Source organism: Talaromyces amestolkiae (genome assembly GCF_001896365.1).
Source record: "Talaromyces amestolkiae strain CIB chromosome Unknown scaffold20.1, whole genome shotgun sequence".
In the NCBI taxonomy this organism is placed as follows: domain Eukaryota; kingdom Fungi; phylum Ascomycota; class Eurotiomycetes; order Eurotiales; family Trichocomaceae; genus Talaromyces; species Talaromyces amestolkiae.
In genome coordinates, this window is record NW_024468056.1 from 533833 (window position 1) to 549897 (window position 16065).

At 47.5% G+C, this 16065-nt stretch overlaps 4 protein-coding genes across 4 annotated transcripts; 1 reads left to right on the top strand and 3 right to left on the bottom strand.

The window, feature by feature from the left end:
* Nucleotides 1-211: 211 nt before the first annotated feature.
* On the bottom strand, nucleotides 212-5237 carry BHQ10_008745 (uncharacterized protein; the record flags this gene model as incomplete). Its single annotated transcript, XM_040881584.1, has 3 exons — nucleotides 212-630; nucleotides 680-3091; nucleotides 3143-5237. 3 exons carry the CDS (start codon nucleotides 5235-5237, stop codon nucleotides 212-214), a joined length of 4926 nt encoding a protein of 1641 aa, XP_040737247.1.
* Nucleotides 5238-6923: 1686 nt separating this feature from the next.
* On the bottom strand, nucleotides 6924-11471 carry BHQ10_008746 (uncharacterized protein; the record flags this gene model as incomplete). The annotated part of the gene is made up of 8 exons (XM_040881585.1): nucleotides 6924-7405; nucleotides 7461-7608; nucleotides 7667-8120; nucleotides 8169-8244; nucleotides 8299-8458; nucleotides 8942-9112; nucleotides 9159-9451; nucleotides 9500-11471. 8 exons carry the CDS (start codon nucleotides 11469-11471, stop codon nucleotides 6924-6926), a joined length of 3756 nt encoding a protein of 1251 aa, XP_040737248.1.
* An 894-nt stretch (nucleotides 11472-12365) lies between these two features.
* BHQ10_008747 (uncharacterized protein) lies at nucleotides 12366-14202 on the top strand (the record flags this gene model as incomplete). The annotated part of the gene is made up of 3 exons (XM_040881586.1): nucleotides 12366-12915; nucleotides 12968-13981; nucleotides 14036-14202. The coding sequence occupies 3 exons, from the start codon at nucleotides 12366-12368 to the stop codon at nucleotides 14200-14202; spliced, it is 1731 nt and encodes a 576-aa protein (XP_040737249.1).
* Nucleotides 14203-14326: 124 nt separating this feature from the next.
* BHQ10_008748 (uncharacterized protein) lies at nucleotides 14327-15924 on the bottom strand (the record flags this gene model as incomplete). Its single annotated transcript, XM_040881587.1, has 4 exons — nucleotides 14327-15105; nucleotides 15504-15568; nucleotides 15628-15686; nucleotides 15745-15924. The coding sequence occupies 4 exons, from the start codon at nucleotides 15922-15924 to the stop codon at nucleotides 14327-14329; spliced, it is 1083 nt and encodes a 360-aa protein (XP_040737250.1).
* Between the last annotated feature and the right edge of the window lie 141 nt (nucleotides 15925-16065).

The following is a 16065-nucleotide window of genomic DNA, read 5'->3' on the forward strand; positions in this document are numbered from 1 at the left end:
TAATTCCAGTCCACGACAAAATCATATTACAATACATCTAAGCAACGCTTCAAGCACCACATGCGATTAGCAAGACAAGAAGAAAACAAACATGGACCACGTCCCTCCCAAGTATAGTAGAAATAATGCCAAATGTACAATGGAACAAACAAGTTCCTCGAAAACGTCAAAAACCGCATGAAACAACAAGAGAATCGAAGTGAGGGTCAGATCATAGATTGTGAGGAGCTATCACCCCCCTCGAAGTCAACTGTTCCTTCGTAGGTTGACTCATGGACATGAACTCCTGGTTTTGTTGCATATCTTGAAACACATCGTTGAATTCTTCCTGCAGCGAGACGGCGACCTTGGTTCTGTCCCAATCACCACGCTTCTTCCAGAGACAATCCATCAAATGGGTGTTGATCTGCTCGAGCTGTTCGACTGTGCAACCACTTGTCCGCAGTGTCAGTTCTGTGCGGAGCTTGTCGATGTAGCCGTGATCAATGATAAGGCGCGGTAATTGTTCTTCGTTATTCAGGAGAGATTTGATATCCGCTGGTGGTGCGGACTGCCTTGGAGCAGTGCCTGGTCGCTGAAGACCGCGTGTTTGACTTCCGTTCATATGACTGTTCTGAGAGTAAGGGTAATCTGACGAGAGTTAGTACATATATACAAGCAGACGGAAAAGAAAACACACCCTGTTGGGTATCAGGAAGTTGCTCCTCTTGAGAAATACGGTCAGGATATGATGTCAAGTCGGGGTAATCCACGCGTGGTCCGCTTCCAGTCACAGGACTTTGTGTATGCAGCTGTGGACCAGTTGATTGATCCGTCTTCTTGTCCGATGTTGTTTGTGTTGTGGAAGCATCGTTACTATAGTCATTTGGCTGAGACCCAGGAGCCATCGGTGTCATAGGTGCCTTTTGCGATAAACTCGAAATGCCAGATTCTCTCCTGATCTGAAGCGAAGGTGCAGTGTTTGACAGTGGGTGTTTCGGCTGAGCTGACTGGCCAAAAGAACTATTCGCTGTAAGACGACCAGAAAAATCTAGCTCATCGGAATTCGTCATGAGTGTATCTCCATCTTCCACACGAGACTGGTCGCTCTTTGAAGTATCGTGTTGATTCAGATCATCCCCGCTACCGCCATGATTCCCATTGCTTGCAGAAATAACATTTGAAAGACGGGAAGGTGTCGTAGGTCTAGCTCCATTCACAAAAGGTTGACCCAACACGATAGGGCCCGTGGAATGACTGGAGTCAGTGTTTCCATGCGGTACATTGCTATTCGGTGGGGGCATGTCGGCTAGAGGGTCGGACTTTTTAGCACGATCGAGAGCTTCCTTCTCGCGTTCCAATTCTCGATTGTATACAGCCTCACACTCTGCTACCAGTGCGGGGTCTGTCTGTTCGATACCACCAATGTCCACTTCGACATTTGTCAATAGTTCGTTGGCCCGCAAAAGACGTTCTTGATCGCCCAAAGCACGAGCATCCTTGGCGATCCTCTTAATGTCACCTAAGAAATCTTTTGGCCTTTTGTAGTAGCCGTTAGATAGGCGTTTTTCTATAGTCACGATTTCCAGGTTGTAGAAGAATCTACCAGTTGCAGTCTCCTTCAAACCGGGAACTCCGTGCTTATCCTGAGCTTTCTCAAAGGGCCGGAAGACCGTTTGTTGTTCCAATGGCAGATCGCTCGTTAGAATAGAAGGGTCTTCCTCCTCGAACAAGTAGCGGATTTGAGCGTCATCGATCACGCCAGTCCTGAATCGCTTGTACTTTTTGATCTGGTCCATGATAGGCTGGATCCTGATCTTCAAGAGATTCAACGTCTGGCGATCTTTTCTCCTCTGTGCTTTTTGTTGCTCCTTGCTCAGAGGCGGCGCTGGCTTTGGCGGCGGAGCAGGTGCAACCTCAAGAGTTTCTAATCTTCTCTTTTTCCGGTTCTCTGGATCAGGGAAATCAAGTGGCGAAGTCTTTAGATAGTCTGTTATCCTGCCGAAATACTCATATCGGGCAGGCTGGCTTGGTGGTGGAAGGGTATAAAGGTTCTTCTGCGAGTATCCAAAAAGCGACTTCAACATCGTTGGATCATGAGCATCTTCGCTATCTTCAAGTACTCCAAGGAGCAAAACTGGGTCTGTTGGAGGTATAGAACGGAGAAGGCCAGTGAATGTAGATACCACTACAGGACCGACAGTATCGTACCACGTTTGCACATTCGGGATGTAGATGACGCTTGGTTTGTGACGCTTGACTTCGGCAAAAAGTTGTACCACAGTAGCCTCTGGAGACCTGGTAGAGTCGCTAAGAAGAGTTGGAAGGTCAAAGGACTGGACATGAAGACCCTCGAAATGGTGAAGAACTGCTCCGGCGAGATACTGCTGTCCCATTCCTTGCAATCCCCGAATGAGAAGGCGAGGTCTAAAAATGCGAGATGTCTCGAATTCCTGATGCATTTGCTCCCTCTTGAAACTAGCTCCACCGTGAGGTTCTTCAAACTCGGCCTCCTCCAAGGCCGTTAGGCGTTTCGACTGGGGAAGAATGTTGGCAAGGATATGCTTGATCTCTACGAAACGATCACGCAACAAGGGCTCCACACTTTTGGGTAATGGGGTGGCACCTGACGATGTGGATCGTTCGGATGATGGAACAATCTTCTTGATAGAGATCATAAAATCCTTGGGAGTGACTTCGATCGTCTTGGGGTCGATGAGTAACTTTTGGCTGGATTTGTAGATCTGTGGATACCGTCTTTGCACTGCATTGAGAGCAGATTCCGTGCAAAGAGCACGAAGATCGGCACCGCCATAGCCCTTGGTCAACTCGGCCAATTCGTCCTTGATAGGTTCTGGCAGAGGCGGATCCCAGTTCTTGGTGTGAATGTCTAGGATAGCACGTCGGCCGTCCTTGTTCGGTAGAGGAAAGTAAAATTCACGATCAAACCGACCAGGGCGACGCAAAGCAGGATCAATCGAGTCAGGTCGATTAGTCGCTCCAATAACGATAACCTGACCTCTACCATCCATACCATCCATCAAAGCCAACAGAGTAGAAACGATTGAAGCATGAATTTGCTCTTGCTTGCTTGATCTGACCGGGGCAAGTCCTATATTCAGTTAGAAAAATGCAGTCATATATAGCATTGATGATCACATACCATCGATCTCATCAAAAAAGATGATACTCGGCTGAGTTTTGCGAGCTTCTTCAAAGAGCAAGCGTAATTGTCTTTCGGCTTCACCAACCCATTTACTCAGAGCATCGGCACCCTTTCTCATGTAAAATGTAACCTTTCGTCCTTCGGAACTAACACTTGATGCCAGAGCACGCGCCATCAAGGTCTTACCGGTACCGGGGGGTCCGTGAAACAAGACTCCACGCGGCGGCACGATGTGAAAGCGCTGAAAGATCTCGGGATACAACAAAGGCAAGGCCACCATCTCTTTCAACTGATCAATATGACCTTGCAAACCACCAACGCTGTCAAAGTTGACGTTCGGATCAATACCCAAAGGATCGGCATCAGCCAATGCTTGCTTGTCCTTAACTTTTCCAAAGTTTGCAGGCGTTCCGGAAAGACCTGGAGCTGCGGCGTCTGCATTGTGAGCTTGCGCAGGTGGCAATGCGATGCCTCCGAGACCTGGAGCCAACGCTCCTGATGCTGTTGGACCACCTTTCAGTTGCATGACTTCATCGTCGCTGCTGTCGCTATCGGCATTTGCAGTGGCACCTGGAGCACCAGGAGGTCCCAAAATAGCGGCAGGTCCACCGCCGCCAAAGGGTCCCGATGTCGAAAAGAGAGTGCGTTGCCAAGCTCCAGTTGCACCACGTCCACGGCGAGAAGGAGACTCGTTCACTGCAATTTCACCCTCCTCTTCCTCAATTGGTAGGATCAAATCTGGTCGAATGAGACGATAATCGACGTCCTTTCTACTACGACGAGGTTTGTCTTCATACGTAATGGTTTCAACGTTTCGTCGGCGACGACGTGATGGTTGCAAGTCCTGGAGTTCCTCGGCCAGCTCCTCCGCTTCATCAACGTATACTTCAGAATCGCGTCCACGAGACTGGGACTTGCGGGCCCGTAGACCAGGCCGTCTACCGTTACTGCTATTATCGTCTTGTGCGGTCTGCTCCTTGCGCGGTGAGGCATTTGAGCCAGACTCTACCAAATCGTCGTCCTCAGACTCTTCTTCGCCTGGCTCAAAATCAGAACTCTCGTCTTGTTTACGTTGAGATGAGCGTGGTGGTTGTTTTTGGCCGCGCCTGCCTGTAGAAGCATCGTCTGCTTGCGAGTTTGCCTCGTGAGCGGGAGACTTTTGGCTCGGCCTGTTCCTTCTCCGTGTAACCGGCCCTTCATCTTCGTCGTCCTCGTCATCGCCTTCCGCCTTTTGTGCTTCATTGTCTGATTCCGGAATAACTCCATCGTCAGCCATTTCCACGTCGGCATTATGGGTGTCTTTCGGTACATCCTCATCATAGTCATTCTGAGGATCATTTTCTAGGACCTCCAACTGAGATTGCTTTGTTTCAGCGCTTTCATCGATAGACTTGATATTGTTCGAGCCATTTTCATCTTCCTCTTCAATCGGAGCCGCGCTTGCCACGGTCTTCGAGGCGCGGCGTGTATTGCGAGGCCCATTAGCCGCAGCAACGATACCCTCTTCGATGGTTTCTACGTGTCGTCCTGAATTGGTCAGTGCATAGATGTCCTCGGAAGGATCACGATTATGGCGGGTGCTGCGTCTAGTAGGTTGATTCTCGTCGAGCATTGCTTGTTTCTTAGCAGCCTTGCCGAGTTTGAGTGTAATCACGGTCCTTCGCTGTCTAGGAGGAGGTTTTGTGTCCTCTGCATCTTCATCTTCATCACCGTTTTCCTCCTCCTCCTCCTCCTCCTCCTCCTCCTCCTCTTCCTCCTCCGATTGTTCCTCGTCATCGGATTCCTCCTTGTACAACGGACGATTCTTGACAGCCTTTCGTCGCCTAAGACCTCTAGCATTCTTCTCGACGGTGCCATCCTCTTCTTCCGATTCCTCATAAGACAATTCATCGGCTTCACTCAAGAGGTCGTCGTCTGATATAATATCATCGTCGGAATCGCGCCGTCGCCGTTTCTTGGCAGGCTTTGACTGCTTTTTGGACTTGCGCGCTGATCTAGATGGTCGTGCGGCATGATCACTATAGTCATCATCGTCCGAGTCGGATTTGTTGACTATCTCTTCGAGAGTGCGTTTCGACGAGAAGCGAGCCATCGTGCTGATATGTATGCTCCTTCACCTAGTCGTGTGACGTTAATCAGACAGCATGAAGTTTGGTGTAGTCGATCTTGAGACTCGAGTACAGTAGTGATAAGTCACAATATTGAAGCTTTAACCGATCATGGCATGGCAGTCGCAATCTCGAACGTAGCGTTCCGCGTAACGAACGAATATCGATCTATGATTAGAGTTTCGCGTTAGCATCACAAAACATTACTGCAATGTTGCGATACAATTACACATATGAAGCTGTCGAGTTGTTTAGGAGGGAGCTGGTTCCGAAGCCAGTCGGGAGCAACAGGCGGGTACGCGAAAAACAGACAGGAAACATCCAAAAGAACCGCACACTGCAATTAGGGAGGCACTTACCGACTCGGAAGGCAGCAAAATGAATTTGGTTTGATACACTGACAAAGCGAGGGATGCTGAAGACCAACCAAGCAGCTAGGATAATAGCAGAGAGATGATTGAGACAGAATGAATGGCGGCTGGGGGCAGCACACGGGCCACATCGCGTGCCCGAGCCACATTTCTCTCTCTTTCTAGCACAACAGCCGCGCTGTGCACCGCCGCAGTTAGTCCTAATCAGGTACTAGCGCACCAGAACATCGTCGGTGCCTGGCAAATGTGGCTGCCAAGTTGCTGTTCCTGATACTACCACCACAATGCGTCCTCAAAGCATTCAACACATCTGCCATGTATTGTCGGGCAATAGAATTTCTAAAGACAATGAAATGTTGAGTCGCAAATCAATCGCCTTCATTAAATATGAGGACATTTTCCTGCCCCTTTCCCCCGGGTATATCGCATCCGTGAAGAAGAAGAAAAGAAGCTCAAAACGACCCCGCACAAGCAACCCAGATAAATATTTCCAAAAGTAAAGCCATGGCGGCTATCGCATTTAAGGTGATGTGGTTCTTCCCCACCACCTCGACCGCGTCTATCCCAACCCAATCCAAGCGCCGTGCGGTCACGTGTTTTGTCATCATTAACCGCACTTAGTCTCTTGTAAGTCTTCAACCCCTACAGAGCGAAGAAGAGGAGACACTATACAACAATGTTCGTAAAAAATACGCTCCGGCTTGGTCTCCCCCGCCAATTCGGCGCATCAATTTTATCGAAATCATCACAACTCCCCCGTCGAGGATTCACATCGTCACTACGACGATCTCAACAACCACAGTCACAACAGCAGCCACAACAACCAGAAAAACCAGAGAGTACCACATTCAAAGACGGCGTTCGTATCTTTCAGTTCTTATCAATGGCCCAAACCCGGCTGAGTTTATGAAATAGATGTCCGCATACCGCCCCTTCGGCGCACCCTTTCTCAAAGTCTTTCTCGGCGCTATTTTCACCTATCAAGTTATTTACTATGTATGGATGAAGCTGGAGACGAGTGAGAAGAAATTGCTTAAAAATGGTAAGTCTTCTTTTCTTGGTCGAGTATGTAGATAGGTTTGCTGATGTTTGGTTCGTGCCTAGAGGAGATTAGAGGGTTGGAGAAGGAGGCCAAGACATTGGCTGCTAATGCAAAGTCTTGATATTATTCTCATGAATGGGGATATGTGTATTTTTAAATTAGTGCATGATAATAACCATCATATGGGCCTTTACAACAACCTTTTGAGAGGAATGACATGTAATAAGTCATGAAAAGAAAACTACACTATAAACAAACTACAAATATCCCAATCCCGCGCCACCTACAGCCTCCAAATCAGCTCTTATCTCCCACTCATCCGCACCCACTCTACCCGCAATCTCCAACTTTCGTGATCGACTCAAGTCCAACCACCTCATCAACAACTTCCCATCAATCATGCCGCGTCCAACGACACCGTCACTCTCAACAGCCCGATAGGCGCGCGGATTCAGTCCGCATGGGTGTTCGAGGGTATTACTTAGCTGGGACTGCAGTGCCGACAGTCGTCGGTAGGATTCTTCCGACAGAGATGTGACCAGAGCCATGGATCCGGACTGCGTGGTTATGAGCGCTTGGTGTAAGGGGGTGTACGAGTCTATGTCCATGGCGTCTGAGGACATTATTGCTACTTCCGAGGAGACGGCGGTGCGTGGGAGGAGGGTAAGGGTGGATGCGAAGTGTCCCATGTGGAATTTGCAGCGGTTGAGAAGGCGGTCGCCATTTGATGATTTAGGGTCTGTTCGGTAATGTCAGTGTGGAAACTTCGTTGTTAAAAAGAAGAGATTTCGTACCTTCTGGATCATATTGAAGGACGTGCAGATTGCAGTCACTGTCTGCCACGAGAATATAAAGCTTCTTCCCATCAGGCAAGAAATCGGCAGTCACCACTTCCAGCTCATCCAAGTCTTTGCCAAAGAGCGTCATTTTATAAGGTTCCTCCTGTATTGCCAGAATCAGTCAGCTCATTCCCTTCATTGGAACTATTATATAGGCTTACCGAGTATCCAGTAAACCATAACCCCTTCAATGCATCTCCAATCAGACACATGCCTGTACCATTCAATTCCTTGATGACGCTGACGTAGCATTGAACATCGATAAATGCTACAGGCAACAAGCTGCCATCGTCCTTCAAACCTCGCACCATACATTTCTGCCCCTGCGCAACAATCATGAACCCTTGACCTCCAATTCCAGACACAGCGGTCAAGGCACCTCTGATAGATTCTTCACCAATGAGTTTGAGCTTAAGATCTTTTCCCGGTTCATCCGGGTCAGGAACAACATCGATCACGTCAAAGACATATACGTTTCCCCTGGCTGCGATGTCTTCGCCCTTGGCGTATGTTGTACCTACAACAATCATGTCTTTTCGTTTACCAGTCTTTTCGGATATTTCGAGGTTGATGTTTTCGACGGCCGTGATGCGTTCTGCAGGGCCGAAAGTGTGGCTATGCCAGTATTAATTCCGTGTCTGGGCAACAATTTAATAGACTTACCTATCAATTACTTTCCATGTCTTCGGATTGAGCAGCTTGATAGAGCCATGTGCGACTTTGGGTGATAAAGATATTTCTGCTATACTGTCAGATACTGCGGATTAATGTAGCGAACATGTCAATGACTAACCCTCAGTTGCCCATTCAGGATGCAACTCGTCATCGTCAGGCAATTTGAAATCTTCCTCGTGAGTTGTCCCAACTACATATGTCCCTGACGCCGTAGAATAAGCCAGATGGTCAACCTGTTCATTCAAAGGTATCCTGCGGATTGGCCATGAAAAGTCGAGCTGTGTGTTATTGTGTAACTGACATGTTCGAACAACGCGCTACTCATCATCAGTATCTTAAGTCTCCAAGAGAAAAAGAGGGAAATACCTCATTGTCGACATATACAAGACCTCTTTCGCAACCAACACTATGAAAGCCACTGATGCCACGGATGAAGTCATTATGAATACTATGCACATGAGGCAAGCTTTTTGATGTCCTGACAATCAAGCTTGGAGATGCCCCAGACATAACGACTGCAGAATAACCACCTATGTCTGACAGACGACGAAGTCCTGGCGTTCTTTGCGGTGAAGCAGATAATGCTGCTTCCAGTGGTACCTTGGGTAGGAAATGGTTTGTTTCTTTTATGTACTTCAGGCCACCACAGCGTTTTTCTTCGCTACTGCTTTCGCGAAATGGCTTATAGATGATAATATCATCGGTAGCGGTTCGTATCTACTCCGATTAGATAGGTATATACAACCCAGGATGTCACATACGATGAGATAAGGGGAAACCGTCGGCAGTTCGCCGAGGTCTGCAAGCAGAAGCTCCGCGATGGTCTCGCGAGAGTTGAGACGCCGAGTTGGTGGGTCTGGTGAAAGAATGGACGATACATAATCGACTCCTTCTGTCACCGAAACAAGTTCCATGGTGGGTAGACGGAACATCTAAAAGAATTAGCAAGGCATGTTGCTAAGCATTGGTTTCACTTACAAATAACTTGCACTCTTGATTAAGCAAGAACATGTATGTGGTCTCCGCACTGCCCTCTTCAAAGACGCTATGTTTATCCGTATATAGACATCCGCAGAGCCAAGATTGGGAAGACACAGTCTCAGGTTTAGTCAACTCATCCAGATCACCACTTTCATCGGAGTGGAGGAGAAGAACAGATGAGTCATCTCTGATAATGAGGAGATACGGGTCTGCAAAACTAGTACTAACCGCGAATCGCTCGTCGCCCTCATCTTCGTCCCAGACGGGATATATTTGGGCCATACCGAGATCTAGCAAGATGTCAATAAAAGCCGGATACTGCTTTTGTGGTTACTTACTCGTATCGTATATTCTCACTTCGCCTGTCAGTACCTGCACAACACGGCTATTTCCAGCAAGAGTACCGATATCAATGGTAGAGTCTCCATTCGGATTGACATCCGGGGCATTGAATAACTCTAGATTGCCTTTATCAACTGCATAGACGACTGTTTCCTCATTCTCCGATGAGTTCGTTCTCGCAACAATAACATAAGATGGGTTGTCTTCGTTTGAGTTTCCAAGTCCGGATTTTGTGTTGCTCGTATGTATGTTCCAGACAGAGTCAGCAAATTCCCCGTCTAGAGTAGAAACATCATCCAGATGAAGTGTTCGTTGCAGCAGAGCAACTCCTCCACTTCCGCCAGAACCGTAAGCTGCAGCAAGCTCCAAGTCGCTCACGCTCTCCTGGGTGTCCTCCACATTGGACTCTCTGCTAGCAGGTTTTCCCACTGTGACAGCACGCAAAGGTCCTAAACTGAGCAATCTATCAATTACTTTAAATGTGTAACTTTCAGATGCTTTGCCATTCGACGCGGCTTTATGGACTGCTTCCTTAGGTGCTGAAGAATATAGATCGTCTTCGTAAATGTCGTCAATCTCTTCGTCGTTCATTTCCTCATCAAAATGATCTCTGTCATCATTCTTGCTTTTTTTCAAGGCTACCGATGGAACACAACAGTCGAGAAGAACCGATTCGGCATCTTCGCTTCCAATGAAGACCTTGCCAGAGCCGAGAGCGACGGCACATGAAGCAGCAGCGCTGACAACGTTGCCTCCAGACTCGACAGGTATCGGGGATACAACGAACCCAGAGACTGATCTTCCATCTATCTTGAAGTGAATCAAAACTAGCTCGCCTGTCGATAGAGTCAAAAGTATGTCGCCACTCTCATTGTTGATAACCTCAACGACTGAGCCTTCCAGTCGGAGCCCCAAATCGGATTGGTCTACCATAGGAAATGCTGAAACCTGTTTAGCAAATTCATTAACTGCCACTGCACTAGCTTTTCCAGATTGATCAATGTGTATCAGCTCATTAGGTCCAATGAGCAAAGCGCCACCGACAGGAGCAGGGAGAGCCATGATGTCCAGCAAGTCGCTTGGCAATTTCGCTATAGACAATAGAGGCGTAGAAGCACGCTGTTCCAGGTCTAGTGTAAACACAGAATACACCACGACATCTTTCCGTTCTTCCAGTAAAGCCGCTGATGTGGCGATGGGTGAATAAAGGATACCAAATGTGGGCTCTCGATATTCATGTAGGAATGTCAGGCCAATAGGGTGGATCAAAGTCGGGTCCAGAGCAGTCAGAGGCAGAACAAACGAAGCCGCATACGGAGTCTGATTAGTCAAGTCACCATTCGTCTTCTTGTCGTCGGTAGAGGGCTTCTTGCTCTGTTCCTGGGCAGTGAAGTCATCCATGTCCATATCAGGGTCGTATTCATCCATGGCCAAGTCATCTCCAGCCTGGTGAAATGGTAAAATAGCGAGATTCCGCACCCCAAAATTGAGCAGAGCACACCGACTACTAGGATCCACAGTGAGGTGACTATCACACTGACTGAGATCAGGCACCCAAGGGCTGAGTGAGATATCCTCTTTCTCATAATAGTGGATTGACACGGTCGAAATACCTTGTGTCTCGGGGTTCCACTCAATCAGACTGAGTTTCGCATTCCTAAACGACAAGAGAAGGGCATCTCCACCGCTCCTTGATTTGAGGATTTTAACGGGAGATACATCAGTCACCGTTCCATAGAGATCATATTCCGCGTGCAAATGCAATTTCGTGTTTTCGTTCTGTGCATCACTACCCGCCTGTTGGCCATTGTCCGGTAATGGAGTAGTGGGTGTCTCGGTGATCCAAGTGTAGATCTGAAGGAGAGATGTTTTGACGACAATGAGGTTTTTTGCCGTGGCTGAAGTGAAGGCTGCAGAAACAGCATGCGTCACTCCCGAAGGAGGCAGCAGTTCAGTATAACATTGCATTATCGGGATCTTTGAAGTGGTTCAAAGCTTTATTTGACGTTCATATGCCAGACATGATGCGATCAATGTACCGGTATCTTTTAAAATCTGCCAATAACCGTCAAGGATAGTTCTAGCCAACGAGTTCAGATGTTGTCTGTGTAAGCTTCCAGTCGTGTTATCATGTAGACATGCAAAGCTACAGCTCGATGCTCCTGCTTTGATGAGGGTGGATGTTGAAAATGATCGTCCAATAAAACAACGATCTTTGTTTTTACTAGTTTTTACGGAGAGCTCCAGTTCCTACGGCAAGCCATAAGTAGCTTGGACGCAGAATGCTGTATGCGTATTGTCATTACATCTATCGTATTTTTCGGCCTCCAAGAGTAGATAGATGATCCAGGGCTTCGTCCGTGTCCCATGTCTCGATGCCAGCTTTGACTCATGCGGATATAGTAATTACCTTGGATATGATCAACCTGTATCTTGAACAGTTGTGGAGCTTACTAGTCTTTCTAAACCTACTACGTAGCACGTATTGTGCACATTCCTTCATCAAGTTAGCAGGTTCAGTCATATATATACACGACTGTTCTATGCACGTATATGCTCCGAAGTTTGGTAACTTACGTACTGCTACAAATCGATAGCTTTGAACCGCTTAAAGGCACATATCAATCCTCATTTCTGGCGCCTAAAAAGATAGTACGTATCGACATATCATATCTTGTTTCCGAGATGCCTTAGTAGCCAGGCAGGCATTACATCATCACTTCACGGGAGTGGACTCCTCATCAACAACCCGGAAGTTTCACCTTAACCACTCCCTCAATGTTCAGCTTCAGTCCAATGGTTTGATGAGTTACGAGTCCACTTGTAGCATCTCATCCGGTTGATTACAACCAGCATGCAATCATGACCGGCATACAATCCTCGTTGATATGGATCGTCTATGCGATCGTTGTCGCAATCCTGTTCGCCGTCGCTTCCATCTTCATATACATCTACCAAACGCCTCGAGATCGATCGCCGCTCGTGACAATAGTCTCCATTATAACTATTACAGCTCTCCTCGCCACCGTACTACTACAACCCGTTGATGTCGCTCTCGTATCTTCGACTACTTCATCCAAGCTCGGCCGCCGGAAAGATTGGGCTTCACAGGAAGAGGTGGATAAGATAGTCTTTTCGCTGAGGGTGGTGTATTATCTACTCTACTCCTTGGATGTGGTCCTATGTCTCTTGGTAGTGCCGTTCACATACTTTTGGTATGAGGAATATGATGAAGTGGCGGTGCAAGAGGGGGAACAGACATTTGGAAAACGGGTTTGGGGCGCATTCAAGTATACGCTTGCTTTCATTCTTCTTGCTGTGATATTATTCCTTGCCGGGTTTTTTATTCCAATTAAAGGCATATCGGAGGACAAAGACCTGGATTTCTTCAAGAAGTTGTTGACCGAAAATCGTGAGTCCAATTTTTGAGGTAGCTTGCCAGAATCTTAAGCTAACCCAGGCAGATGGTGAGAGAGCACTTACCTTCGCGTTGGGTATTCTCCTCACGCTGGGAACGTTACTTTACGTCCTGTATACCTCAGTTGGCTTCGCATTCCTACCCATCACGCTTATCAAAACCGCGCCGTCAATGTCCAATCCAACACTTAAAGCAAACACTGCATCGCAACTTGAGAGCAACCGCGAACGTCAGCGTCAATTGAATGCCCGGTGCGGAGGAGACCCAGATCAACTATCATCCAAAGACCGTAGGGAACTGGATGGTCTTGTACGAGAGGAAAGAACTCTTGTCAGGAGACAACGCTTGATCGAAGAAGCGCAGGGCGAAGGACGCAGCTGGTTGATACGGGCATGGTTCAAGATCGAGGCGGTATTCCGGCCTTTCAAGCTTCTAGGAGGAATCTTACTACTCCTCGTCGCGATTTTTATCTGGGTTTCTATGCTCCTTACGGCAATCGACAAGGCCAAAAATTCAGTATGCAAGCATAATTGCGGATATATCCTAGGACATATCAATGTCTTTAATCCTATTAACTGGCTCTTTGTGCTTTCTGCACGCGTCTTTCCGGTAGACTACGTCCTATTCGCATTAATCGTCTTACTGTTCTTCAGCAGTTCGGTCGTCGGTATTGCGACAGTTGGCATTCGGTTTCTCTGGATTAGAATCTTCCAAATCCGCAAGGGCCACACTTCACCCCAGGCATTGTTACTGGCAACTGTGATGTTGACATTGATCACTCTTGCCCTGAACTATTCCATGTCAATGATTGTTGCTCCTCAATACGCAACATTCGGACCACAGACATTCTGCGATAAACCAACCTACCACCCCGGCGCACAGCCCGACTGTTCCGATGACAAGGACAAGGATCTCATCAAGCCATGCACAGAACTAGCCGACAACCCCGCTGCCAAAGAAGTCTGCACTCCAAGTGTAGTCAGCACATTCTTCAATAGAGTTACACTGAACTTTCCGTATTTCGGAGTCGTCATTTTCTGGGCTCAGTTCGCTTTTCTAGGTATGAATTTCACTTCATTCTTCATCTGCGAAGATGCTAACCGCGTTGAAACAGGTCTGTATCTGATCATCCTTGTGGCCTCATTGTTCCGTACACCGAAACTTGATGAGCGTCAGATAGATGAAGATGCCGAGGAAGCTGAAGAGGAAGGCCTGTTGGCCAGTACGGGACGACGATTTAATGCGACGTGGCAGGATATTCGAGGTGAAGGCTCTGCTTAGCTGTATCCTGACACGTAAATTCATGACTTTTGGTTCAAAACTTCTGGGCGTTTTAATTGAGCTCATCGGAGCGTGTATACGATGTATGCGTTTTTAATCATAAGATAATAATTTCGCACAATGACTATGAGCCCTCATATTTGACAGCCTTATGCCCCGAATCCCCTTCTCCATCCATATGCATCTCCCACCAACACCGAACACAAAACAATTGATCCTCTTCACAACCCAGGCATTTCAATTTGGCCGTATCGTAGCATATACAACAGCAATCCGGCGTTTCAGCGTTGTGCCGTTTGGGTCGGTCCCCAGGTTGAGTCTTTGGTGCTGATGGGAGTGAGAGTGCTGCCAGACGTGAAGATAGATTTTCCTCATCGCCATCGACATCTTGTTGGGGAGTGGGAGTGCTGCTGTCCTCTGTCGGGGACGCAGGAGGAGGATTCTCTGCGAGATCTTTCAAGAGATTTTCAACATATTTCACCGCTTCGGCTTCTTCTTTTTCTTCGGAATCGGAATCTCCGGATTCTTCATCGCTGCTGTCGATGTCCTTGAGAAAGTCCGGTATGTCGTCTTCTTTCCCTTTCCTGGAGTTGCTTTGAGTTGACTTGTCAATGTTTGATTCTGTAGTGGAAGTTCGTTTGATGACTCCGTATACATTGCCGAGCAGATCTGGTGTCTCACTCTCGTCATTCCCCGGTCTATCCTCAAACTGCGTTCCCATATCCTCTGACATCTGATTATTGCGATTATCCAAACTCGCGAGTAAATCCTCAATTGCATCTCCATCCAACAACGCATCAGGCGCTATGATATCATCTTCTGCAAACAATGACCCCGTTGACAAACCATCTAGTTTCGACTTTGGGCCCGTTGTAGGACCTAAAGCACTCGAGGTGTCGACCCCTGCAAATGGGTCTAGATGCGATGCGGTGTTTAAAACCACATTCCTTTACATCTACTTAATCAGTAACCCGACTTGAATAGCCGACGTGTTGGAAGGATCGCGCACCGTTGACGTTCAAGTTGCACTGTAGACGGCTTTAGGGCATTCAACCGCTCTAGTAAGCGTTTATCCTCGTTATGAGGTACGTCAGCCATGTCGATGGCCGACTATGCGATGAGGTTGTCAGGTTGATGTTGAGGGAGTCGAGGAAGATGGAGTTGACAGCTGCCCCACACAAGCTCCAACAAGCTATTTGAGCAGCGCCAGCGCGCTCTCGAATGCTTTGACTACGTTTGCATCTGACATTAAATGAGTATGGTTATCGGTTTTAGGCTTTCGAATGAGGGATTTGGCTTACAGTGTTCTTTCTTCTCTTCTAGCTCTCGCTCGGAATTCTGGACGTGTTGCATTCGTGTCTGGAATCTGCTGACAGTCAGACACAATCCAGCTCCTATATAGAAATCGTTAGAGATATAGGGTACCTTTTGTATGACCGATCCTCATCACGAGAAACAGTGACCTGAGTCCATATTTCGAACACCTACTCCCAAGAAACCCGTCAATCAATGCACATTGCAGAAGAGATGATGGTCAATCACCTTGAGCAATTCCATCGTCTGATGCTGGAGATCCTTGTCAAGCTGCTCATGTTCCTTCAATGCGCTGGAAAACATCTCCAAGAGTTGATCCCAGCTGCATTTCTGGAGATCTTCAGGTTGTAGAGATAGATCACCAAGGCCGCCTTTGGCTGCTGGTTGTGAGGGTTGCTTGGAGGTCATGGTAATTTGTCGGGCAATACAAAGATGTAAATATTGTAGATAGTACTTCCTTCAAAAGCGAGGTATCGAAATCTGAAATTTCAAGTTGTAGTTGAAGTAAACAAAGATGGAAGAGGTTGAAATAGTTTACGCTGTCTGTAA